The sequence below is a fragment of the Athene cunicularia genome (genome assembly GCF_003259725.1).
Source record: "Athene cunicularia isolate RWA chromosome 8 unlocalized genomic scaffold, athCun1 chr8_part1, whole genome shotgun sequence".
Taxonomy (NCBI): Eukaryota; Metazoa; Chordata; class Aves; order Strigiformes; family Strigidae; genus Athene; species Athene cunicularia.
The window spans coordinates 28761200-28787867 of NW_020799109.1; the positions used below are offsets into that span (position 1 = coordinate 28761200).

The window sequence follows — 26668 nt, forward strand, 5'->3', positions numbered from 1 at the left end:
AGTGCTGGTAATTGAAGGTCTCCTAGGGTTTAAACAGGCTGGGAATTATCTGCCCTCAGAAGCTGTTCTTGGCTGCATGGGACATTGCTTGCTGGAAGGTAGGCAGTGCCCTCTCTGGAACAGCCTGGCACTGGGGATGGTGGCCCATGCCCTCCAGACCCTGGGGGGGGACCCACATTGGGTGGCAACCGTGGGGCTCAGGGAAAGATGGGAAAGGCCTAGGGAGAAGGACAGGGTAGGCTGTGTTACTGCAGGTGTGTTTGTGGTGCTGCTGTTTGATTGTGCTGCTGGTGGTAATTGCATTAGCCTGGTGGAGCTCTGGGGCTAATTTCATTAGCTTGGTGCCTGTGGTTATTGCTTTACAACAGACAGTGGTGAGAAAGGGCAGGTCTGGGTGAGGAAGGGCTGATGAAGTAGCTCCCTTCCTCACCATCTCCAGGGAATCATAGTGGGCACCTTGCTTTTGGTGACTGTTGTCTGTCCCAGGCCAATGCCAACCAGTACAGCCGATAGATAAGGTTGGGTCAGTCCATCAGTTAGCTTGGAGAAACCCAGTTTCAAGTCCCTGCTCTGCCACTGGCTTCCTGTTTGGCCCTGAGCATGTCTGTGTGTCCTCCCTAGCCACATGAAGGGAGCCCCAGCTCTAATGCCAGCACCCTGTGAGCAGTGGGATTTCTCTGGGACTCTGTAGCTCCGAAGCAGTGTGTCAGGAGGAAGATGTATGTGCAGCTTTAGCATTATGAGAGCTGAGACCTTTTTATTTGCATATGCTGTTGCCACATGCATGACCCTAGAATGCCTCTGCCTTTAAATAGAGGTGGGAGTGAGGACTGATGGGATTCTCAGGCATGTTTGGGGTTTTCCTGGTTCAATCCAGTGTGCAAGGAAAAGGGACCATATTTAATCTCCAGCTTTCCTGGTTCTGGGGCAGGGTGGGATAAGATTGTTTTGCTTTAGGCCCTCACATGTTTAGGATCTGACTCCAGAGACCAGCATTTCAAAAGGCTTGGTGGAAGAGTACTGGGAGGTCTTTGAGATGCTGAAATGCTTGACTGCTGAAATATTTGCTGCAGTACAATGGCCTTGGAAAGCTAATTGGGACGTGAGGGAGTTGGGGACCCCAACACAACATTAGCATCTCAGTTGGCTTGGTTCAGCACCACTTTGTCCGGAGTTTTGCTCTGTTTTGATGACCCCAAGATGTGGCTTATGGATGGCAGTTGGCAGTACCGAGTCCCATCTGGGTGTGGCATGGCAATGTTTTTCCTTCCTAAAATAACAGTGGCGGTTATAATGTCTTCTCCTTTTACATAATAAGGAGGGGGTGGAATAAAAAGCATTTAATAATTTGAAGCAGTGACTTGTCCTATTTCTAGTATAAATTGAGGGGCTGCCTCTGTAAGGTCCTGCAGTACTTCTTAAGAGAGTGCCACAGACTGATTTGGGCACAGGGGCTGGAGCTTCTCCACACCCCAAAACCCATGGTGTTCCCCTAAATTAATTGCCTGATGCTTGCTTGGCCTGGGTAAAGGGCCTGGAGGGGTTTCCTTGGAGCTCAGTGTGTGCGTGTGTTCTGCAGCACTAAGCACTCACTAACCCAGATCTGCTAAAAATCAATAAGGTAATCCACTTACTGCTTGGGACTGCCAATGTTTTTAAGGAGCTCAGAGCTGTTTTGTCTTCTTTCCTCTCTGCTTTCTTCTAAGCTGGAAGAAAGAAAAGAGGGTTGGTGAAGAGGGTGCTGGCAGAGCTGGACTAAAATCAGGCTCTTTGCTCTGGGCAGATCAATACAAATAATTCCCCACTAAAACTTCATTAGCATGGAATTACAGCTGCCGAGATCCCGTGTGGCCAGTAAGAATTAATGGCACTACTAAATCTCAGCACGGTTGGTGCTTAAAACACAAAGCCGCTTCGTTGCTCACACCTTCCTGTCCCAGTGCTGCTGGAGCTGAACTGGCCACGCAGCCAGCTCTGCCCCTGCTCTGCCCCGTGACTGCTTGGTGAGGGCACAGCCCTGTTCCTGTCCCTGAGAGCAAGGGACTAGCCAGGCTGGGATGGCAGCGGGGTGTGACTCAATCAGGTGGAAGCAAAACTGTTGTGCAAGGGTGGATTTGTCTTGAAGCAATGGCTCAATTCTGAGTGCTAGTGGGCACTTGGGGACTGGGAGTAGATGGCCCCAGTGCATCTCTGCAGGGTGATGGACAGATGATGGGAAAGGTCTCTGGGTGGTGTCTGTCTGCTGGACAGGCAGGCTTCATCGTGCCAGAGCTTTCCACTGACACCGGATCCAAGAAACATCCCTCTGGCAGGCTGCGTGTGGGGTTGCACAAAGTCTCGCTCTTCTGTGGAAGTCTTGGATCTTATTGAGGGTGTGTGTGCATGTGAAAATCACTCTTTGGGAAGCAGATTGTTTGTTAGGGTTTTTGATTGAAAAATATTTCTTCCAGTCTTAGAGGAAAAAAAAACTTGCCCTGCTGAGAAATCCAATTTTCTATCCAAAGACTGAAACAAGCCACCTTGCAGCCAGTTCTTCCGCAGCACTCTGCGTCTGTGCCTGCAGGGCCTTGGGGCATCTCTGCCCTGTGTCTGGCTCTTGCCTCCTGCCCCTGACAAGGATCCCCAGTGTGGCTGTCAAATGACAGCACCAGAGGCAAAGCCAGCATTACCCTTAAATAGCAAACTTAGCCTACAGGTTGGAAATCCCTATGGTTGCCAGTGACCTGATGCCACTTGGATTAGTGCAGGGTGGAGACAGTTTTGGAGGGGCCCATGGGTGTGTGCGAGCACGGCTAAGTGAGCATGGGGCAGCACCCACTGAAATGAGAGCTGTGCTTATGGCTCCTGAACCTGCATGTAGCTTAGAGGAGGACTGGCCCTTGCTGAGGACGCTTGCTGAGGCTGTCCTTGTATGTTGGGGTGGTGACAGGGGAGGACACAAGCTCAGCTGAACAGGGAGAGGGACAGGATGTAGCACCACACAGTGAGATGCTGCTGTGTTATGCTTTTGTGCTGGTTATCAGACCCACTGGTCTCCCTTCTCCAGAGCTCAAAACCTGTGGCCTGCAAGCAGGGTGTGTAAGCATGCTGCTTGGCCGCCTCTCTTCGTCTGAAACAGTTCTGCAGTGCCATTAATGTTTGTGCAATAAACCAAATGAGATGTGAAAGGTGGCCAGATAGAAAATATGAGAGTGATCTCTTCTGTTTATATTCCCCTCGCAAGACTGCAGTTACTTGTTTTTTTGCCTCGGTAGAACCTACTCTGAATACTGATTTTTTTTTTTTCCCAACTGTGAGAAGAAACAGTACATAAATACCTGGACTACAGCTAATGGGCTATGCAGAATGCTGATACTATTGCCTGCAAACCTCCTTGCTCCTGGCAGCAGTCTGGTTATCCATTTGTTCTGCTACGTGAAGATGCACTCCCAAATGTTAGGTTCCCATTTGCAGGTAAACTCCAAGTCCTGGAGTTGATCTGATGTACCTTCTACCCATAAAGAGCTGTGTGTCCGTGTTGTGGTATCCCTCTGATATTGCACATTACCAGGTCCTCGCACAGAGATGCAGAGCAGAAATGGGAGGAAGCCAAATCACCTTTTAAAAATAATTTAGAAGTTATTAATATGAGGGAGGAAAAAAACCCCTTCCCTGCTTAAACCATTTGGCTAGACAGAAATGGGTATGGCAATGTCTGAAAGTAAGGGAAGAAACAGAACTAATAAGGGTAACTTTTCCTTCTGCAGACACAATACCTTGGGACTGACAGCACCTCAGTCAGCATCCGCCAGAGCTGCAGCTGGATGCTGTGAACAGCTCTGTGCTTGCATATTGCATGCCTTCCCCTTGTAGCATGCTTAGTGCCAAAGGGCAGCACGGCCCTTGGGCGACCTGGAGGGGTCCAAAAGCCAGCAGGCCCTTGAAGGGTTCCAAACATCCTTATTTACTGTTCTTCCCTCTTTTTGTCTTGCTGCTGGCATGGCATGCTCCCTGTCCTGTATGTGGGGGTGGTTTGTGGTTTCACTGGGAAAGCAGAGCCCCTTGCTAGACCTGTTCCCCCTTTCTCTGCAACATGACTGGTGCCAAAGGCAGGGCTGCAACCCACCTCCTCCTCCAACACACCCGTAAATCAGTGCAGACCTTGGTCCCTGCTCACTTTACAACCTCTGGCAAAATTCCTCCCTTCTCCATTCCTTTGAGGTGACTTCATCCGAGGTCACCCAGATCAGAAGCCAGAAACAGTGGGCTGTGCTATTGCCTGCATCCTTGCCTTTCTCCAGAATTGTAGGAGCTAGGTAGGGGGCTTACCAGGCAGGGAACTGGGACTGATCCCCCCCCCCTTCACAGTACCAGTCACTGGAGGAGGCAGTGGAGGCAGTGATGGAGACTGCATGTAGCTTTGCCCCGATCTGGCAACTGGCAGCTTGTTTCTGCTTATTTCTACCTATTTTCTGCAGTACTTCATTGTCAGGGTAGGTGGGCATTAAATTGAAGTTGTGGATATATCTATGGGACTGTCTGTGCAGCCTACTGCATTCTGCTGCTACAGCTGTGGACGCTTTACTGACTGTTACAGAACCCCCTGGGCTCTGTCCCATGTCCCCACCTCTTCTTATCCCATACAACTTTAGCAACTGGCTAATTATGCTTTTTTTGGTGGTTTGTGCAGTTTTTGGACTCCTTTGGATGGGGCTGGGGAGGGGAGTTGAATCTGCAGCTCCAGTAGCCCCAGAAAGGTCCTGGTGCTCCTCAGCCCTGGCTGCGTTTCCTAGGGCTGCCCGCAGCCCAGCACCGCAGGGGCCATGACTTGGTGCCAGCACAGCTGAAGCAAGGCTTGGTGTGGGATGGGAGCCTGGAGCTCCCTGTCCCGCACAGCCCTAACCCCAAAGCATTGGGATGGTTGCGTGGGTGCTCCTGCCCTGTGTCTGCCAGCCCATCATCAGGGCACCAGTCCTTCTGGCAAGGGTTGGTCCTTCCCATGTCTAGAAAATGCTTCCACATGGCTGGGGCTACTATAACTAATAAACTGCATCGAGTCTTCACTGGTGGAAAAGCAAAGCACCCCCCTCCTTCCCCACGATGCTCCTCCCTTAAACAACTTAACCTCCCCGCCTCCTCCCAATTTCTGATCTATACCGGAGCCTTCACGCATTGATTGGCGTTTTATCCGGCTGATTATGCTACCAGGACGGTCTGCCGTGAATTTGCAGGGAGCTGAGACAGCTGAGCACGGGAGCCAGCCCTGAGCGGCGGCGAACAAGAGCATGTCTCATCCCGGCGAGCAGCTGCTGCCGGCGTGAAGTGAGGATGAGGCCACGGGAGGAGGCAGCTGCCCCAGCACCCTCCAAGAGCTCCTGCAGAGCCATGTCCCGACCCCGACGGGCTGCGCTGCACTCCGGGCAGCTTTGAAGTTAGAGGAGGCAGTTGTGTTTAGAAAGGCAAGAGATGAACTGAAGATTAAACATGTATGGGAATTATCCTCACTTCATTAAGTTTCCTGCGGGCTTTGGCAGTAAGTATTTTACTGGCGTTTGCAATCTGTGCCTTCTGGGTTAGGTGGAGGAACTGATCCCACAGCAGGAGTATGGGGGTGGGGTAGAGGGAATTTAAAAACATGTTTAACCTACCTCATATGTGGCTGTAGCCTATGGTGCCTGTGTGCGTGTGATTGAAGCTGTCCTGTGATTATGTGTGCTGTGAACTTAAGCACAGCTAAACCAAGCTGCCTGAAATTATGCATGCTTGAGTCAAACAGTGACTCTTTGCTCTGAAGTTCAGTATATGGCATTGAAAAGATGCATGTATGTGTTTGCACGTGATGGACTGAATATATTCACTGAGAGGATAGGATCAAACCAAGTAAGTATCTTTCCAGTTGCGTTTTTCTTAAGTTGCTGGAGGAAAAAATTACTTTTAAAACATAAAACAGCCCCCAAGAAAATCTAATGAGGGCTCTTTCCTTGCCCAGTGGCTCTTCTGTCCTTGTGACACAGATACCACCGTAATCGTGTGAAGCTGTTTCAGATTAGCCAAATGAGGCTGTACAGCAAGAGAGCCGGCTGCGAAGGGCTGTGTCTGCAGGGCTGTGAGCTGCAACACCCCCACGCACACCAGCGGGGATCGAGCCCCAGTTGCAGAAGCCAGCACTGCTCTTGGGAAATGGGCTTTGCAGTTACTGCGGCTTGCTCATTATTTTTATCTAAAGTTATTCCTCTTGCCCTAACATGGGGGATGTGTAAGGGGGGTGGCTTGAGGAGCTGGAGGATGCTCCCCAGTCGAGGCAGGGAGCGGGCAAGTTGGAGTGCTTGGCTGTGAGGGGCTGTGTATTGGCTGCTGACAAAGAATTGATGCTGCTCCAGGGAAGTTAAAGTGCATTGTTGTTTATGGATGTGCAAAGTCTTAATATCTCTGGAAAACTCTGCAAGTTGTTTCCAGCCTTTCAGGGTGGGTAAATGCCTCTGGAGGCCTCCAGGCTGTATACATCAACCTGTTATTTCTATGCTAGAGGAGAGGTTAATGCAGCCATTGAATTGCACATGGGATGTTCCCGATATCTATTTTTTTTCCTCCCTCTTGCACCAGATGCTCACCTCTGGTAATTCTCCAACTCCAGAAAAGTAATTGGTATTGCATCAAGTCATCCCCAAGTTTCACAAGCGCTTGACTTTCCAAAATACCTTTTTAGGCAGTTTCTGCGGAAAAGAGACGACTCATTGGAAGAATCTATTTATCACTGGTGTTTTTAAGGAACAAGCAAAGACAAGCCAAACTCTCTCCTATTGCTGCAATAAGAGTGAAACAATAGGAGTGTTATTTGTGTTTAATTTGTTGAGTATTACAAATTTACAAGGAAGTGAAAGTGACATTCAAACTGATCATAGGAACCAGGCACAGATCCCTGTAGAGTCAGGGGTCACAGCACTCAGCAGAGCATTTGGGAGATTTCTAGGAGAAGAAATTGGTAGTAGGAACAGAGGTATTTCTGATCCACCAATAAAGGTGAAGGGACTGTTTTTCAGCTCACCAACAGTTCAGTATACTGGGACTTTAACTTTCTTTTCAAAGTATGTTTAACTGGTGTTTTAACCTGTTTTTAACTCGGTTTAGAAAAACAGAGGTGTTTTCTGCAGGTGAACTTCTGACAGAGATGCAAAAACATTGGCTAGGTTTTGTTTGGGCTGCTTTAAAACAGCTGTTCTGGCCTGTCCTATGCTCCCCGGATGCTATAGACCTGCAGGTTACCACTCACATCTGCACTCCCCTCAAGAGGGCTTCCATGCCCCTGAGTCAGCTTGGTGGGGTTGGGGACCTGCGGGTGGTGTGAGGGCTGCCTCTCCTTGGGTTGTTGGGTCTGCGGGGAGGGATTTCAGCCTGTTTGAGAGGCAGCTGCTGCTCTGATAAGACAGCTTCAGGGCCGGTGGGCTGTGAGAGGACAGTCAGGCTTTGAGAGGGATGAAGCAGGATATGTCATGGTGACTATCGATGGAGGGTGTCTATGACAGCTTTCCACTGCCTTAGGGTCCTCACCACAAAGCCAATGCAGGCAACCTGCATCCCCTTCAGGCCTACAATATGTTCATGGTCTTGCCTGCGCTGGCACCATGGAGGAGGACATCAGGACAGTGGAAAAGGGCAGTGTCTGCACTAGGGTGTCAGCCGGTTGCATTCATTGTTCTTGCACTGTGTTGCTCAAGGGCAGAGTTAAGGTGATATGGCTGCTGCTGGTCAGCATGTCTAGAACTTACTGTATTCAGACTTCCTTTAGCTCTGAAATTCTGGGCTTCATTTTGAGCGTAACAGCAAAAAACCCCATATATGTGGGTTTTTTTGCATTCAGATAACTGTTACATATGCCTTAATTTTATGTGTATCTGGGTTAGAAATAAGGTACATGTCTTTGATGATAAATGTCTGAATAACACTATTGAATTTGTCTGAGAATGTACATTCACAAAGTGGTAATGAGCACGTGATTTGTGATGAGAAAAGGACAGTCATATTCTTAAAGTGTTGCATATGAGTTTGTAGAGTAGCAGTGAAAGCATTCAGATGAGTCACCCTTAGGCATCTAAAGCAGGAGATGTGCACTAGGGCAGATGGAATTGCCTTCACAGCCTGGGCTACAAGAGCAAGGAAGGGGCTTCAAAATATGTTTTTTATTCCCCAGAAGGATGCATTTCATCCAGAGGCCAGCTCCCAGGGCAAGGAAAGATGCTGTGCTGGCTGTCCTCTCTCTCTGAGCATTCTCTGGCACAGTTGGTTGGGGACAAGAACTAACTTGGCTCTTCCACAAAGTCTCTTTTATTAGTACTCATGTAACTTGGCCTGTGGCCATGCCACCTCCGGCTGCAATCTTGTCAGCTCTCCCAAGCAAAGTGGGGTTAGGCCAGGTCGTTTGGGGACTAGGGAGGGAGAAATGCAGGTTGTGCTTGGAGTGGGGCTGCTGCCTGGCTGGCTGGCACCTTTTTTGCCTGTGATGGTCCCAGGTTTTGTGACCTGCAGGATGCTTTTTTCCCTGGGTGTCACAGCTTGCTATGTCCATACCTGTAACTGCGTGTGTGAAGATGGAGGAAGGTTCTTTGACACAGAAAAAGTGTGAGAAAATCCAGTGACTGGGCAACTCCTGCAGGTAGGGAAATGCAGATTTTTTTTTATTTTATTTTATTTTATTTTTAAAAAAAGTAGGAGACACTTGCCTTCAATTGCCTGGGGCAGCCACAGACCCTGCAGCTGGTGGGATCCTTTCTGATGGGGACCTGTAGCCCCTCCAGGAGTTTAAAGACCACTGTAGAAATTTATGTGTGTTTTTCCCTGGTGGATGATGTACTGGAGATGCTGCTGGCCAGGTGGAAAATCTGATCAGACAATCAACTTGTATTTCTGTGGAGATGAGAAACTTTATCTGACTCTTATGTGTTCCTGTGGTCACCAGGGGGATGTAATACCATATTAGGGTGAGTAAATTTGGCTTGCAGTCCTTATTTTAAGTACCTGATGGACAGTTGCAAAAGGAGTTGTTTGGCTAGATCAGCATAGCCTTAGAGTTTGCCTTTCCTGTGACAAAGCCTGTGTAGCTTCTGTGGATGTTGCTCCTTCCTTCCCTCCTCCTTAGCTGGCTTCCCAGAGAGGGGAATTTGTGGTTACACTGCGCGTGTGTCTTGTCCAAATGTCCTTGGACATACTAAGCTATTGACCCACTGTCCAATTTCAGTCAAATCAGACTAAGATCTCAAAATGGCATCTGATGCTGAGCGTGCACCAGGGCAGGTGAAAGTCTTGTGTGTTTCTAGCCCGTGACTTCCCGTGGGCCAGGTTTTGGGTGGCTCATGTTTTCCAGGGCAGCACAGAAGTATTACCCAAGAGGAGAGGAAGCAGCTCTTCCCACTGCCTGGAGAGCTGAGGGAAACTTTCTCCTGCTCTGTGCAGATCACTGTTGCAGAAGCCCCTGTGCTAGCACACATCCAAAACTTTTTGCTCCTCCCTGATGCTAGCTGTCAGGGGAAGGGTTCCTTATTTATTGACTTGGGATTGAGCAGGAAGGTGGAATCACAAAGGTTACTAGACCTTAAAAGCCAGGCAAAACCAGTAACCTTTCTGTAGGATATTAACATGGCAATCTGTACTGCCTGTGGAAATCTGCTTGGACAGTTAAAAATACCAGAAAGGGAATAGATTTTCAGTTTAGCTTCCATGTGTAAAATAAAAACTACTTCTGCAGACATAGCTGCAAAACTGTTTGATTATAGTTAACATGGGTTTCCTGCTACATAACTACATCCAGTTTCAGGAGTGTTTCTCACAGGTATTTCCCCTTGAAGGTCGTCCCCAAGGACGATCTGCCTGCCAGGCTGTACCTCCCACGCGTGCCTGTGCTCCTCTGCTGAAATCAGCTCTCCTCTGCCTGTCTCTTCCCACTACTTGGAGCTCTCTGATCTGCGAAGGATGAAGTATCTGCAGAGTTTGGCTAGTCGGGTGTCGGGCAGAGCAACTTGCACCTTTAATTGTTTGTGTCAATGGAATGAACCCCGTCCATGTGTATCTGAGGCCTCAGAAGCACAAGTATGTTTTTTGTTCTTTGAACAGTTCCAGCTTTTGATTCTCTCTGACACTAAAAACAAAACTGTGAAGGTTCAAAGTATCTTCATCTCTAGGCTTGCCAGGGATCTGCAGATCTCAGGAGGTAGGATTGCTTTAGGCCTTAGTTGAAGAAGACCCCAGTGTTTAACACAGATGCATTTTCTCTTGAGTCTTTGCTGGGTGTTACAGCTGAAGGGGCATTAATCAAAACAAGCTTGCAACCCATGTTGGTTAAATAGACAGTGTGTGTAGGGCTTGTATGTTTCTGGTCTCTGTGCATTCTCATTCCACTTTCTGCTCAAATGTAATTGCTGAGACTGGTGTTTCCTGCCATTATTTGGGTGAAAATCAAGACAGCTTTATTGGTTGCAGCCTGGATGCTCCCTTTGCTGAGGCATTTGGGGTTACTTGTGCGTTCTTGCAGGTAGTCTTTGCTTCCATGCCTGCCCCAGCTTTAACTGTGAAGAGCTTACAGCATGGAGGTATCCAGGCTGGCTTTATTGAGCTAGTGTTGGTCCTGGACCAGTTTAGCTGTGTTAGCCCAGACCTGGCAGTTTAGCATTGGTGTGGTAGGCCTGGAGTCTTGTGATCTGCAGGTGCATCTGTTGGACGCCTACACATCTGCTGCGATGGAGACAGTGTTGCTCTGTTCCTAATTTTTTGAGGCTATTCATGCAAATTTCCCATCCTTGAACTAGGATTTTGCTAAGGTGGAGGTGAAATACAGGTGGGAGTGGAGTATCAAAGCTTTGTGTCCTTACTCAGCTTCAGTGACTAGTGGGTGAATGTAACGCTGTTGCTTAGGTCCCCAAGGGCACCATTTTCAAAATGCAAAGAACCAAGTGGTTCTTGGGGCCTTCCTTCATTGTTTTTTCTAATGTCTATGCTGAGATTAGCTATGATCCTTATTCGGAATGCTAGAGCAACAGGATGGATATTGTGTCTGTGTGCACGCTTCCAATCCATGGCTGCTTTCTGCAGCAAGTGGTGTAATACATTTGCAGAGGCAGTTTGAAAGCATAGCACCCAGAAGCACGTTTCTTCTTTTTAAACTTTGCTTCCTACAAAGAGAAGGCTGGATTGTGTGCATTTCTGCACAAGAGAGCTGGTGGAGGGTTGATTGAGACACTGGGTTCTCTTGACACTGCACGTTTGCAGTTGAGATACCAGAGAATCCACACAAGGCAGTTCCCTCCTGTCCTCGTTTCCTGCTTCTCCAGGAGAGGTATAAATACAGTATCAGACTTCCTTGAACCTCTCTTCAGAAAACGATGTGTCCAAGCGTTAATGTGGAGGAGGGATACAGGGAAGAAAGACATAAACAGCCCCATTTGTGGATCAGAAATAAGCTGGTCTTGAATCTGGAGGAGGTTGCTAAAAGCAGAAGCAAGCCCTGGTGCTTGGTGTAGTCTCAGCTGGTCTTCCCCAGCAGACCTGGGGGACCTGGCCAGCCTGGAAACTGCATGTGAAGCTCACAGGCAGGGGCTGTGCCAGCCACAGAGCCATCGCCTCCTTACACAGGGCTGCCCTCTGCTCTGCAGGGCTCCAACACAGCTGGCTGAATCCCCGGCATCGCTTGTCTCCTCGCATTACCTGATGGACAGACTCTGGGCTGGCTTTGGCCTGCATAAATATCACCTGTGCTGAATGCCGCTGGAGAGTCAGGGGCGGCCGGCTGTGGCTGGCGGGCAGGACTGAGTCCCGTCTCCCCAGTGCCCCCCGCTCTGTCCCAGAGCTGCTTCCCTGCTGCAGAGCTGCTCCTTGCTGGCCCCGCTCTGCCACCATGCTGGCGTATCTGTTTGTCCCCCAAATGATGGGAGAGAATACCTTGAGGAAAGCCATGCCACCCCTGCGAGCCCAAGGCCTTTCTAGTTGCTTTCTGCTGGGAGATGTGGGACATGGACCATCAGTATTTTCCTGTGGATTGTTTCATTTAATCATTTTCAAGGAAAATGAATCAGACTTACAATCTGTTTGTATTGTCCGAGCCACTCTGGTTCCTTTGGACTGAAACAACTTTGCAGGTACTCAGCTCAGGGACTAAGTAATTCCAGTGTCAAGGATGCTTTGGCATGGCTCTTCCTGCACACCACCTGCCAGCCATGCAAATTGTTCCCTGCACAAGCTGGTAACCTGGTAGCAGCCACACCTTATATCCCTCTTGGAGCATTCTGGCCTGAAAATGAGAAGCTGAGAGGAGTAATTCCCCAGATGCAAGAGGGTCCCTCAGGGACTGACTTGACAGATTTATCCCAGGGATGAACTGGAAGTCAAAGTTTGGACCACCTTGCAGTAGTGCTTTGCTTTGATTTTTTTTGTTTGTTTGTTTGTTTCCCCTTTTCTAAATGGGGTTTGTGTTACAGTTTATAACAGATAAAATTGATCCTTGCTAAAGGCAAAGTTAACACCGATGGTTTTGACCAACAAGTTTGTCACTGCCTTGGCAGGATAATGTGGCCAGGCACTGCGGAAACAAGTATATTAACTCTGGTTTGTGTCACCAGGTCCTGGCAGAGCCTGGCCTTACACCAGCCAGGAGGTGTAAACACTGTGTGCTCTCCAGTAGATACTTTCATTTATCCATCCATCTCCACCTCCAAGCACTCCTTCATGCATTCGTGCTTCGTCCTTGGTGTCTCATTGATGGGGTAAGAGAGGTAGGCACAAGCCCTCCAGGATTCCTGGCTTCAGCCTTTGATCCCACCCTGGGGGTCAGGGGATCCCTCTGGCCATAGCCCTTGGACAGTCACTCTGGGCAGGGCCACAAGCACACCATGGGGCTTGCCTTGGCCAGCAGTCTCCTTGAATGAAAGCCTTGCTCTGGGTCCTTAGGAAACTTGGAGCCTTTCTAATGGAGGAGCTTAGTGTTGACAGTGTTTCTGTAAGGTTTGGTGCAAGCAGTTAAATAACTTTCGTGTAAGTCTTTTCTTATCAGTTTAAATCTTCTGTGTGATACTTTCAAAATATGCCCTTTTCTGTGTTAATGGAAAAGGATGAAAAATCACTCTCCTTAGCTGTCCTGGTGTGATAGATTTCTGCCCAGTCCCTCCTTCAGTGGCTTATTTTCCAAGCTGAAGAATCGTCAAAGGCAATGTTTATCTAGTTGTTTAAAGAGGCATAAAACCAATTTCTTTATAAGTCTGCACTACAGCTGCTGGGGAGGACTGCATGCTATGGTACCAGACTACTCACAGGTGGAGATAAATGCATTCACTTTTCTCCAAAGCCAATAATAGCGCAAGTCAGGATGGTCCTTTTAAATCCCGGCGAACAACTGAGGTGCCTCTGTGAGCTGAGCACTTAGGTAAAGCAGAGGCCAGGCAAGCAGCACATCTTCTGCCCTCTGCTAGAGGCTCTCCTGGAAGTTGTCTCTGGGATGAGAGGCTTTTGTGCTTGGAAGCCATTACAAGGTAGGGATTTTGCTGTCTACTAACAGAAAACAGGCTGCATGTCTCCATGATGGTGGCAGGGGGACATGGGGCAACTCTCTCCAGCATCAGGCAGAACCCTGGCTCTGCCTCCAGACCGCCTCACTGCCTCCAAGGCTTCTGCTGTTGTCATTGAGCTGGCTTCCTCTTGCTGCACATCGCTTTCCCACTGGGAGAATTGATCCAAAAGCCAAAGCAAGAATTGACAAAGACCTTTTCTCCCCCTTTCTCTGCAGAATTAAGTCTGAAGTGGGTTGATAACGGCGGATCGAGTCCTCCTTGACTCTGACAAATGTCTTTAATGTTATTCAGCAAGCTGACCTTTTCCCGTCTCTATTGTGCATCTTCCCTTTGAATCAGATTTGATTGTTACTTCAGGTAAAATAACAAACAGTGTCACATAAATAACTTTGCAATAATGTTAAAAGGAGGAAAAAAACCAAACAAACAAAACACCAAAACACTTCCTTACTTGCAAATGCAATGGAAACAAGCATCCTCTGTGCCAGCCATGGAAAACCAACTGTGTGACCTTCCCACACAACATCTTTGCCTTGCTACTCCAGGGAATGATCTCCTGTGTTGAAAACCACCAGAGAAACAATGGTTCATTGAAATGTTAGCAACAGTTAATGTTAGCTGGGGTTGGTAAATTCTAGGGGAGGGAGAAAAGGTCATATAAATCCTAAAAATACAACAAGATACATAGCCCATCAGGATTTCAGGGGGGCATTTAACTCCCAGATATCCTCTGAATCTTTGAGACTGGTCTTATGGAAGACAGTATTTAGGCCTTGGATGAGGTGTTCAGCCTCAGAGACTGCCCTCAAGTGTCAGTGATCAAGGTTATATTGGTTTTCTATGCCACCTCTTCCCTGGCGGGGCTACTGTGAGGCTCAGTTTGGCAATGTGCACTAGAGCTCTTTCATGTAGAAGGAGGAAACCCTCTTTCCTTATGACTGTGACTGTCTGCCCAGGCACATTTGTGTGGCCACAGTCTCTGTCTCGTACTAAATGAGGAAAAGTAACAGACAAAATATTTTGTGGGTGCCTTGTCCTGTCATCTGAGTTGCTAGCATGTTATGGGCAGTTTCTGTCCTGCACTGCTCCAGCTCCTCCTGAAGATGCTGGCATCGAGTTTTGAGAGCTGGAGGAACATGTGAAATAGCACGGTGGAGAAGGGGAAGAGCTGAGCTGTGAGAAGAGGAAGAGGAGCCTGCTGAGCAGGGAGCAAAGGTGCTTCATAAGACATGGGGAACATTTAGGGTTTACAGCCTGGTTGGTGGGGATTTCATGGTTTCAAATGTGCACTGTCTCTAGATCTGATTTGGACAAAAGAAATGGGACCTTAGGGAATAGTTCAGAGAAAACCAGCCTGAGACAGGCAGGCAGTGGCGCCTTCTTCCAAGTCAGCTGAGGCACCAAAGCAGTGAAGGAAGATTTGATTATTACCTTCATAGTATGTTTTGTTGCTGTATGTAACTCTATTCCCTGTACCATAACCAATGTTTTGCCCTTTTCCTTTATAACATAGAACATATTTTGCTGGTTGGCTTTGAATCTTGGCCAGCATCGAAGTTGACACAACCAAGACTGGGCAGCTGATTGCTGTGCAACCAGCTTCACTCATAGTGTATTTAATCTTTCTGCTTCTCCCTGTAGATTCCCCTGTTCACGCCAACTCCACACCTGTGAGCCCATCATCAAGCCTTTCCACAGGAAATTCAGTGGACGGGCACCACAACTACCTCGAGGCCCCTGCAAACACCTCCCGGGCACTGCCGTCCCCCATGAACGCGATCGGGTCTCCGGTGAATGCTTTGGGCTCACCATATAGAGTCATCGCATCGTCCATCAGCTCACACCCCGTCGCTCTGTCCTCAGCCCCAGGCATGAATTTTGTGACACACGCCAGTCCGCAGGTAGGCAGATGTGCGCACTTGCTTTGCTACAATTCATGGTGTTCAGACAGGGTAAAGTCACAAAACTTGAGGGAGTGGGTTGGTGGGGAGTCTGGTATGTTTTGGCCACTTAGGGAGATCAGCTGTAAAGAACAATTTCCAGCATGTGAATCTTTCTGCATAAATCCCCCTGGCACAGACACAGAGAAGACACCTGTATATATTTCAAAATACACAGCACATAAAGGGAGAGAGCTAATTCCCAGGTCTATTCTCACCGTGGGTGTGCAGTAAGTACAGTTCCCCTACGCTGCATCTATTGCAGTGTGTATAATTACTGTATGTGGAAATAATCAAGATAGCCAAGGGCTGCAGCATATGAAGCATTCCCCTTCTTCCTGCAAAAGAGTATCTATCTGCTTTTGTTTCATTATTTGGAAAGGAGACAGACTTTTGAGAGAGAGATAAATGTTAATGCTAAATGCCAGTCACACACTCTGAATTGCATATAAACTTTGCCTGAAGAAAAATGAAGCTGCTCCCATCCTTGCTGCCTCAGGTGCTAAAGTTTCCCCTCCAGACAGGGAAGAGACCCAGGTGTTATGATTGGTGCCTCCCCAGAGCCATGGAATCTTCATGGAGCTGCTACTCCACCATCTGTTTGAAGCCCTTCCTAGTGCCTGCCACTGAGGCTGGGAGAGGATGGTATGGGGAGGCCCCTGAAGAGCTCCGAGAGAGTATAAGGGTAACTTGACAAGTTTGGCTTACCTTTCACCAGCATCCTCAACTCCTGCGTGGGTCTGGGCTGTCCGCAGTGGGTGTGCTGGGCATCTTTCCTCCTCTTGCACCACCTGACTGTTCCCATCAACCTGACAGTATTTGTGCCCGTGGCATCCAGGGCAGGTACTTTGTGGTGGTGGAGCTGGTGGCAGCATTGGCTGCATGGAAGCCTTTCCTGTGGAGTTGGGGACGCTCCAGGAAGCTGTTTCCCCAATCTAGGCACTGTGCCAAGTTCCCTGCTCTGAGGAGTGGGTTTCATTTTGTTGCCTTTAATGCAAGGAGACAGCTGGGCCTTGGGAATTGGACAGGGAGGCAGCTAATGGATTTGGGTTCAAGCAGTTGTCCCAGATACCATACATGATTGCACTTAACCTGCAGGAGTCAAGCTCCAAGGACACTGATGGCTAAAACTGCCCCATTCCCGCCCTGGCCCATACACCCTCTCTCCTTGTTATTGTTTCATAGTGCAGCCAGAGAGAAAGAAAAGGCGGTACCCAAGCTCTAAGTAACATTTTAAACCATAAAAATTCCTCCTAGCTCAGAATCTTGACAAGCTTTCAGTGTAAGAAAGGTGGCTGGACGCTTGTGGGGAGGAAGGGGTTGATTTTTCTTTTCCTTGGGCCAAGTTCAAATTTTGAAGTGTTAGCACAGCTGAAAGTGCCTGGGCTGGGTCTCTGCCGGGGAGAGCAAGCCTCTGTCCCTCTGGCCAGTTTTCCCTATACACTTATTTTCCAGTGGGGCAAAACAACCTGACTCCTAAGGTAGTAATTTTTATATTTTCAATGTTATCAGACCTTTGAGGCTTTGAAAAGGAAAGGACAGTGGTGAGGGAAGATGAAAACAGGCTTTATCTTTTTATTTTTCTAATGACAGATTCAAAATTCCCAGTGGGATGAACCCTTCTTATTCTTTGCTGAAATTCCCTGTGAAAATTATTATACATTTTCATGGGAAACAGACAATTTCTTGAAGCAAATGGACAACCTGCAACAGCATGCACGAAATCTAGTGGTTTAGATGTTATGGAGGCTGTAAACAAAGGCTGTAGCTGGATTTTTATCCAAAGCCTTTTTTTTTCTGTCCCTGCTTCTGCCCTCTTGATGGGAGGAGGAACTTTAGCTGATAAATTGAGGTGACTGTTAAAAACAAACTCAATGATGAAGAAACCATCCCTGGCCCTCAAAGCATGGCATTGGGGAAGATAATTTGATAATGGTTTTGAAGAGACATTGCTCTGCCCAGACAGCTTTTGACAAGACATGCTCAATGGCCCTTAATCCTCACTGCCCTGCCGACAACAGCTCGAAAGCAAATGGCAATAAAACAAAGCCCTGGGCAACATCAGGCTTTGGTCTCTAATCGATGTTTGTTTGTAACCTTTAACTTGCAGCAGCCATGAGCAGCTCCCGGGGATCTCAGCTGGGGGCTCTGGGCCATTTGCCCGCATCTCGCTGCAGTTGATTTTTAGATGCTCAGCTTGCTCCCTTTTTTTAATGATAACCCCAAATCTGCTCCATTCTCCAGTCTGTGATAGCGTTTGGGAACATAAATCCAGGGAGTGATCAAGATGGCTATGTTTTCATGTGTTTATGCAGATTTGCATATCACAAGGCAGGGAAGCTAACCCACTTAACACTACTATTTATTTTTTTTTTAAAACCCATCATTACAGCTTCCCTAGCCATGCAGCAGTGCAGGTTTAATTGCAACAAATTACCTGTCTGTAAAGTTCTTCCTTAGTAAGCTGTTGGTGTTTGAGGCTGCAAGCAGCCAGTGATCAGCATCCTCTAATGAAGCAGACAGGTTCCCACCAGCCTTGTTGCTTGGAGGCTGTAAGTGAGCAGCTGAGGGTTGCTGCCTGTCCTTTTCCATCTCTGCTTAGTCCTGGCTTTTGTTACAGCATCAGGACGGGGTGAGAGGCAGTATCTGTTACCAGACATCTGCTTAAACCCCTCCAGCTGGATTCACCAGATGATGTCTCTCTGCCCATGGCAGCCCCATGGAGTTGCTGGGGATAAGCTTGTGGGACAAGCCCAGCAGGAGCAGCAAGGAAGGGGTCAGCTCGATTTGGGGATGTCTTCATTGAGGTGTTAGTCTTGACCCTCTAAACTGTCTTGTGGTTTCTACTTCTACAGCTCAATGTCCTAAACAATGTAAGCAGCTTGGAGGATGTCAAGCCCTTGCCAGGTCTCCCGGGGATCGGGAACATGAATTATCCATCTACAAGCCCAGGATCCTTAGCCAAACACATCTGTGCCATCTGTGGGGACAGGTCCTCAGGTAGGAGCGTTTTTTTTTCTTGGGGAAGGCTTTGTGCAGTGAAAACTCCTCTGATGCTCTGAAGCAAGGCTCGTGTAGGAGTGAACACTGTAGAGACTCACTGGGGCCATACTGGCATTCCAGGATTCATAGCTGGGCCTGCCTTACCCAAGAGCAGGCTGTCTGTTTTGTAATTAGTTGCTCTGTGCTCAAAAGAGAGGAAACCTAAAAGCCATGCTCTTTTCCCTTATATCATTTTACATTTTGTCCTTGTTTATCAAAGGTAAATATAGCAAAATCACTGTGTTCTTATTTACCTGTGCTTTGTGTTAGCTGGGCTTTGGCTGTGCCTGGGTTTTCTCTCCTACCCCAGACACCCGCAGCCTGGTCATGTCTTATAGATCCCCTCCCTATCAGTGTACCCCATTTGCTTCCTGTGGCTTTTCTCCACTTATGCTGCAGCTAAAATGTGGCTCCACATCCTTCCCCTGGGATGCAGTCCCTCCTTATCACTGGGAGGCATCAGTCCTGTAGTTTGACTGCTGTTGGTCACTATTCCTGCAAAGACCCACTAAATAGCCACCCTGCAGCTCATTTTTTTCATCTTTGGTGTTGGTTTGGGCTCCTCTGTGCTGGAGGGAATGCCTGCCTGCCCATTGATGGCCTTCCCTGGCCTCCCCAGGCAAGCACTACGGGGTGTACAGCTGTGAGGGCTGCAAAGGCTTCTTCAAGAGGACAATCCGTAAGGACCTGATCTACACCTGCCGTGACAACAAGGACTGCCTCATAGACAAGCGCCAACGCAACCGCTGCCAGTACTGCCGCTATCAGAAGTGCCTCGCCATGGGGATGAAGAGGGAAGGTATGTGAAGGCTGGTGGAAGGAATAGGCTTACAGAAATTTTCCTTACATTCACTAGGGTAAATCTGGCTCTTGGTGGCCCTCCAAGGCTGGAGCATTCAAAAAACCCACAGTGACAGCTTCAGAGCATTTTTAACCTTGTTTCATAAAGGAAATGAGGCTGATGGGAAAGCTATTACACTGTATTTTCCCTCCCATCCCATCTAAACACACTTACTAGTGATTGTTCAACCTATTAACTGATTTTGACCCAAATTTGCCTTTAGTTTGTGGTCCTTAATGGCCTGGACCCCTTGGGACCCTGTAAACATCTGCTGTGGACAGCACCCATCAGTGAGGAGTCCTGCTCCTGCTTGTCTTCTCTGTGAAGAGCAACCTTCTTTTTTGTTTTCAGCTTGCTGGCTTTGTTTGTCACCACCTAATTCTTGCAGTGGAAGATAAGGGTGAATGATTTATTTCTTTTATTTTATAGTTCTCTGTCATTTCCACTCTTAACCTCACCTTTGGAGATGAGCTCTGGCACAGCTCACATCCTATGGTGTTCTTGTGCTGCAGGAGACATCTGTATGGAAGCAGTTCTTGCAGCCTCTTCCATACTTCATGTGCACTCACTGCAACCCTCAAAGGGTTTCAGTGTTTCTGGCCCAAACCACCTAAGGTGTTGATCTGGAGCATGGATCCAACCTGAGGTAATTGGACTTAAAGGGCTTTTTTTGCTGACTGGAAGGAAGCCTCTAAGAGCTGCTGAGGGTGATGTGTCTGCAGTGGGTCCTGCAGCCCTGCCTCTCCCACACAATTCCAGAGAGTACAAAGGTAAAAGACAGCACCAAACAAGTCTCTGCTGCAGGGAAAGGCAAACCCAATGGCATGGGTGTTTATCTGTCCACCTCTGCCCCTGCAGCTACCTGCTCCTTCCTTCATGGCTCAAGGGCTGCTGAGCTGGATTGTCTCCCAAATTATACTGAGAGATGCAGGGTCAGGTAGTGACAACTAGCGCAGCATTTAAGCTGTTTTTTTTTTCCAAGATAAAATAACTGTTTTGCTTCCAGGTTTGAATGCTAGCAGGGCAGTGGAGCTGTCCCTTTTGGGGTCCATGTGCGGGAGCTCAGACTGTGCAGGGCAGAGCCCAGGGAAGTAGCTATAATGCTGGGCACGGGCTGAGCTTTCTCCTGTTCCCTATAGCATCATCAGTGCTGTGCTGTGCTGTGCTACCTCAATGCTTAGGGCAGTGGGGGACTGCGAAATGCCAGGCTTGAATCAAAAACTTAATCCCGGGCACAGCTATCCCTTCCAGCTGGGTGCAAAGTGGTTCGGAGGACCAGAGTGTCAATGCAGCTTCCCTTTGCAGAGCATGAAAATTTAAACGTGAGGATCTTGGTGGATCCTGTGGAGGTCTGACTGCAATAATCGCAGGGGCTTTCCAGGAGCTGCAGAAACTGGGGACAGTTTGCAGACTGAACAAGGATTCCTGGATGAGTCTGGGGGCTGAGAAACAGGACTGGTATTTCCTTGGCATGCTCTTTCTTCCACTAAGATTTTGAAACATTTCCCTAGATTCTTCCTGTTCATTAGCCTAAAGAGGACAAATGGTTCCCCCAGCTGGCTGGCACATATATGTGTCCCATGTTGCTCTCCCTCACCAACACCAGACTGGATGCCCCGCTGAGCCATCTCCTTGGGTCCTGCCAGTTCCCAAGCAGTTGGGCAGTGCTGGGAAGCACATCCTCCCATCTGGGAGAAATGCAGGGAGGTGCTGAGCATTGCAAAGTGGTCATGAGTCTTAGTGCTGAGGAACCTCCCGTGGTTTCGCCCTTCCTGTGAAAGCACCCTAACATAAACCAGAGTAAGGCAAGGCTGATGCAAGGGCTTATTTCCTGACACTGTGGCAAAAGCCAAGCTGTAAAGACAAATGGGAAAGAAATCTCCTGATCCAAGTATCTGACCTAAAAGCTTGTCACACCCTTCTTCCAGCAATGCTTGCCTAATTGAGAAAATGGGGATCAAATTCTCCTGCGGGCTTGCTGAGGTCATCCCTCCCTTGGTGTCCCCCGTGTTTATGCAGGTCCCCTCTCCTCTTAAAGGAGGACTTTTTATCCCTCGGCCTTGGTGTTTTTCCCACTCCCCTGGTTACTGACTGCCTGGTGCTTAGCTGAAGTCTGGGGAAACCATTAAGCTGTGGAATAGTGAAGCACCAATGTCCGTGTGGCAGGGACCAGCTTTTCAGCCAGCTTTTCCCCCACTGAACCTTTAAGTTCAGGTGTTTAAATGCCTACAGCTCAGCACAGGCCATTCTTTTGAGACCAGGCCAGCTGCCTACCTGCCCCTTAGGGGTCACGGGGTGCTTGGGGCCCCTGTTTGATGCTGTATGGTCACACAGGGCAGTGATGCTAGCAGGATTCTTATTTCCCTCTTGGATTTCTCCAACAAAAATGTGCACCCAGGACTTCTGCTAAGCACAAGGCTTGGCATACTACATACACATGTCCTACCCCAACCTGTCCTCCACATACCCAGCAGCTCTGGGAGTTAATAGCTGAGATCTGGAGACAATTTCAGTGATTCTGTTCCTCCAGTCAGTAGATACTTTGGAAAAAGTACAGAGATGGGAGAAGAGAGTGAAGGCATTGGGGCATTCAGAGGTGCTAGGAACTGCTCTCTAGTAGGGAGGGTTGGGAAGAGAGGTGGTGGAAGGAGAGGTGATGCCAGGGCTGTGCCAGTCTGGGTAAGCTTTTGCTCGGGAATGAGATAGGCAGCGTGTGTGGATCCAGCTGGGGGTGAGGGACCATCTTGCCCTGCTGCTGGATGCTCTGGCCACTGAGGGACTGTTGGAAGCACACTGGGAGCGTGGCAGACTTCAGTATCTGGGTTCTGGGTCCCTCCTGCCTCCTTCAGCATCTGGTGACAGCTGAATCCAGACTGCCACCTGGAGGTATCAGCTCCTTTTTCCTCTATTCTGGAGCTTCATACCTTGGAAATCACAACCTTTTGTCAAATTTGGAGCCCACTGGTCTACAGCAACCCTAAAGTTATTGGGGGGTGCTGGGGGCAGCCGTTTTAATGGACATACATCTGAAATATCCATTTATTTTCCGTTCTCCCTCTCCTGAGTGAGTTTCTCAGCCCTTCTCCCAGAGGAAAGGGGACCCACTGTGAGCAGGTAAGTATTGTTTGCATGTAAAGAGCCACATTTCTGTTCTGCAGCTGTTCAGGAAGAGAGACAGAGGAGCAGGGAGCGGAGCGAGAATGAGGCCGAATCCACAAGCAGTGGCAGCGAGGACATGCCTGTGGAGAGAATCCTGGAAGCTGAGCTGGCAGTCGAACCCAAGACGGAGGCATACAGCGACATGAACACAGAGAGCTCAGTAAGGGGCACTAAAACCACTTGCAGCTTAAGATGAGAGCCTTTAAGGTGCAATTGAAAAGATAAAACCCCACGTGAACAGCTAGTATTTTGCAAAGGGTTCTTGCTTTGCACTGCCTAAAAATCACCAATAATTTTTCTTTTGAAGCTACTCTGAATGACAGATAGAAAACAGCCTATACATTATTTTCCTAGCATGTTTTTCCAGTTCCCTTTGGTTTGAATGAATATATAGGGAAATAGCTGGATTCTGGGGAGTCTGAGCCCTGTGCTGGCTTCCACAGTTGCACAGCCCTGGACACTGCTTGTCTACCCCAGTGACTGGACACAGCAAATTTACTGCTGTGGTTTTACTGGTGTGGGTAAAACTGCTGTTCATGTCCATTCAGAGACTTCTTGATGGCTTTTAGATATGTTCTGGGGAGCAGGGCTGCAGCCTGCCTTGCAGGACTTGCTTTGCAAAGAACATCAAGCAAACAGAAAAGTCTACCAACCAGCTGATTTGGCTGGTTCTAGAGGTGATAGTAGTGATAAAAATCTCTTCCCAACTGTGCACAGCTGAGATTACTGGCAATTTGACCATTTTACTTGTGGTTCTGAGTATTGCTAACTTGATTTGATACTGTCTGCATTGCAGACATTGATTATTAAAGATTTTTCATTGACAAATTCTACTCCTCTTTTCCTCTGCTTTTTTCCTTTTGATATCTTTATTAACTAGACAAATGACCCTGTCACCAACATATGCCATGCGGCTGACAAGCAGCTCTTCACACTTGTTGAGTGGGCCAAGCGAATCCCCCACTTCTCTGACCTAACACTGGAAGACCAAGTCATTCTCCTCCGGGCAGGTAACGTCCCTCCTCTGGGCTGTGTGCTATGCCAGCCAGGTGGGATGGTGAATGTGAAATCCTGAGCTGATCCATCACTGCTGTCACAGGGTGAGCAATCCGTCCTGAGCCATGATGAGTGGTTGGCAGGGACTGTGGATGGAGCAGTGGAATCTGTTTGTTCTCCTCTTCATGCAGACATGTAGGGGGGCTGGGGGAGAGTGTATAAATTTGCCTTGTTAATGCAATTCTTATAACTGCAGAACTTACTATGTGTGGGGCACATTAGTGTGTAACATGCAAAAATGTGTAAAGGGGTTGCTGATGCAAGGAATATGTTCTTTTAGGAGGGAAAACCCAGTATATTTCCATTTTTTTCCCCTTTGAGTATTTTTCTTTGCCTTTCTTGTTGCTGGTCAGGGTTTGCCACTCCTTGCAGTGTTAGCAAGGGTGCAGTTAGTACCTGGGGTCCCATCTCTCCTGCGAGCTGAGTCTGAAGCCAGCAGGGAGAAACCAGCTCTCCTGCTCCATGTGGGACTGATTTTTTTGTTGAACCACCTCTTGTGTCCTGCACGTCTCCCCCTTGCAGGCTGGAATGAGCTGCTCATTGCCTCTTTCTCCCATCGCTCCGTGTCGGTGCAAGATGGCATCCTCCTGGCCACAGGCTTGCACGTGCACCGCAGCAGTGCTCACAGTGCTGGTGTGGGCTCCATCTTTGACAGGTACGTGGCCTGTTTCTGTCATCTCCTAGCAGCAGTGGCTAGGCTGGCTCTGTCTTTCCCCTCTGAATGGGAAACAAGTCCTTAGTGAGAACTAGAGCAAACATATAGTGATTTGGGGGCAGAACTAGCTTAGAATGAGGAGGGGATGCTTGGCTGGTTTAAAAACCAAGAATGGGTGAAAGCACCTTGGAAAGGGATTTTCAGCTGCAGAAGCAGATCTTCGGTTAGGTGTGCAGTGGGAGGAATGTTTCTCTGCCTTCTCTCATGGGTCTGCCTTAGCTGGATCTAAAGCTAATACTGATCATCAAGAGCTTTAGCTAGCAAAGCCTCAAACCCCAACTTGCTCACATAACAACTGCACACGTACTGTCCATGCCACGCCTGCGCCCTGCCTGGCAGGACACTGCATTACTCACAGCTGGCATGCGTAAGGGCAGTGCCCATGCTTTGCATAGCGAAACGTGGGAAAAAAATCCCATGCAGTTTTCCTCAAGTGAGCGCAAATCGTTCATACAGAGGCTGCGTGCTGAACAAAGTAAGAATGGGAGTGGATTTGATGCTCAGGTCCCTGGGTGCTGCTGATGCACACATAGAAGAGCACAGTGTGTGGCACGGCTGTCTCTCAAAGCTGCCTCCTCCCGCAGAGAAGAATTGGGGGTATTCCCAGTCCCTGCCCCAGGTGCTTTTCAGCTCCCAGCCTTGCTCTCTGTACCTGTCTCTGATCGTCTGCCTACCCATGTCCCCCGCATGCAGGGTTTTGACGGAGCTGGTGTCCAAAATGAAAGACATGCAGATGGATAAGTCAGAGCTGGGGTGCTTGCGAGCCATTGTCCTGTTTAACCCAGGTAAGTCTGAGGTCTGGGGCAGTCCCAGGTGACACACATGCCTTCCAGGCCACGGCAGATCACAGAGAGGAGGTCTGTGGCAGTGAGCATCAGGACTGCAGATTTGTCCCAGTCCTTGGGTGCATGATCAAAGAGAGCCCAAGTCTTCTCCTGCCCACACACACACAGCCACTCTGCCAGTAGTGGAAAGGTCCCCTCTGCAGCGTTTTCTTCCCTACCTGTATTCTCTCCCTCGTCCAGATGCGAAGGGCTTGTCCAGCCCCTCAGAAGTGGAATCACTGAGGGAGAAGGTCTACGCAACGCTGGAAGCCTACACAAAGCAGAAGTACCCCGAGCAGCCAGGGCGGTGGGTATCCCCAGGCAAGGCAAGCAGCTCAGGGTGGCACAGTACCCGCCCTGGAGAGGAGACAGGGGCAGTGCTGTCCATCCCAGCTCAGCCACACTCAAAGCAAGGGCAGGACACCAGCCAAAACTGTCCACGCAGCCCAGCTCCCGCAGGCTAGCCTGTCCTCTCAGTGCCCTAATCGTGGCCCAGAGCCTTTAGGGTGCTGGCGAGAGGTGACTTTCTTGCTTTTCAATCCAATCCTACCCTCTGCTGGTCAAGCTCTCGAAACGCCGGCAGCTGGATCTGGCGTCATTGCTGCCAGCCCAGTGATGCACCCGCAGCATCTTCTGCTATTTTTGGCTCTGGATGTGACCGCAGAGCTGGACGTGGGGAGTGGGGGGGAACAGTCTGCCTGCTGCACCCCCTTGCAGCTGCGCCTCGAAACAGGAGGCAGTGGCTGGCAGAGGCAGTGCTGAGGGGTTGCGCACCCTCTCGGGAGGCTGGGGATTTTTGAATGTGGTTTCAAGAAGAATTTAAATGGTGCCATGCAGATGTAAATCACTAGTTCAAGTCTTGGAGAGGGAATCTGAATGCATCTTCTTTCATCATCTTTTTTTTTTTAGTTTTAAAAATGCTAAATTCTGTTTTGAAAAAATACATATTTCCTCCACACATGCAGAGAGAAATGCTTATTTTGAAAGCACAGGGGAATCTAAGAGGGAGAACTTCCCAAGGCATTTTTGAGGAGAATTTGGGCTGTGGAGGAGAATTTGTCCTGAGCCCCTGGTGCAGGAAATACGTGGGAGAGGGTGGCCAGTGCCTCCCACACGCCTCTGACTCTGCTCTTTTCCAGGTTTGCCAAACTCCTTCTGCGCCTGCCGGCGCTGCGGTCCATCGGGCTGAAGTGCCTGGAGCACCTCTTCTTCTTCAAGCTGATTGGGGACACCCCCATCGACACCTTCCTCATGGAGATGCTGGAGACACCCCTGCAGGTCACTTGAGGGTCTGGCCCCTCTCTGTCCAGACCCTGGCCCCCCATGCCCCTGCACAGCCTCCCACCCCTCTTCTCTGAGCCTGCGAGAGCTCGAGAGGTCCTCCACCTTCTGCTCCTCCTCGGTGGGATTGTTGTGGTTTTGTACAGCTGTAAATCAACCCCTTCCAACCCTCCTTGGCCTGGCTGTGGGGGGTCACAGATCTTCCGACTAGCTAACCATTCCCCTGCCCCTCTGTACAGATAATTGCTTTAAATTATTTTTTCACACTCAATAAAAGCCAACAA

General features: G+C 48.9%; 1 protein-coding gene across 2 annotated transcripts; it reads left to right on the top strand.

The window, feature by feature from the left end:
• RXRG (retinoid X receptor gamma) lies at nt 1-26668 on the top strand. Of its 2 annotated transcripts, none has more exons than XM_026853845.1 (10): nt 1-98; nt 15168-15427; nt 18322-18466; nt 19128-19307; nt 22508-22668; nt 23389-23518; nt 24087-24219; nt 24973-25064; nt 25305-25410; nt 26243-26521. In XM_026853845.1, exons 1-10 carry the CDS (start codon nt 77-79, stop codon nt 26388-26390), a joined length of 1377 nt encoding a protein of 458 aa, XP_026709646.1. In that variant the 5' UTR covers nt 1-76; the 3' UTR covers nt 26391-26521. The 2 variants fall into 2 exon arrangements, with proteins under 2 accessions (XP_026709646.1, XP_026709645.1); XM_026853844.1 differs by lacking the exon at nt 1-98 and adding an exon at nt 5106-5512 and having other exon boundaries at nt 26243-26668.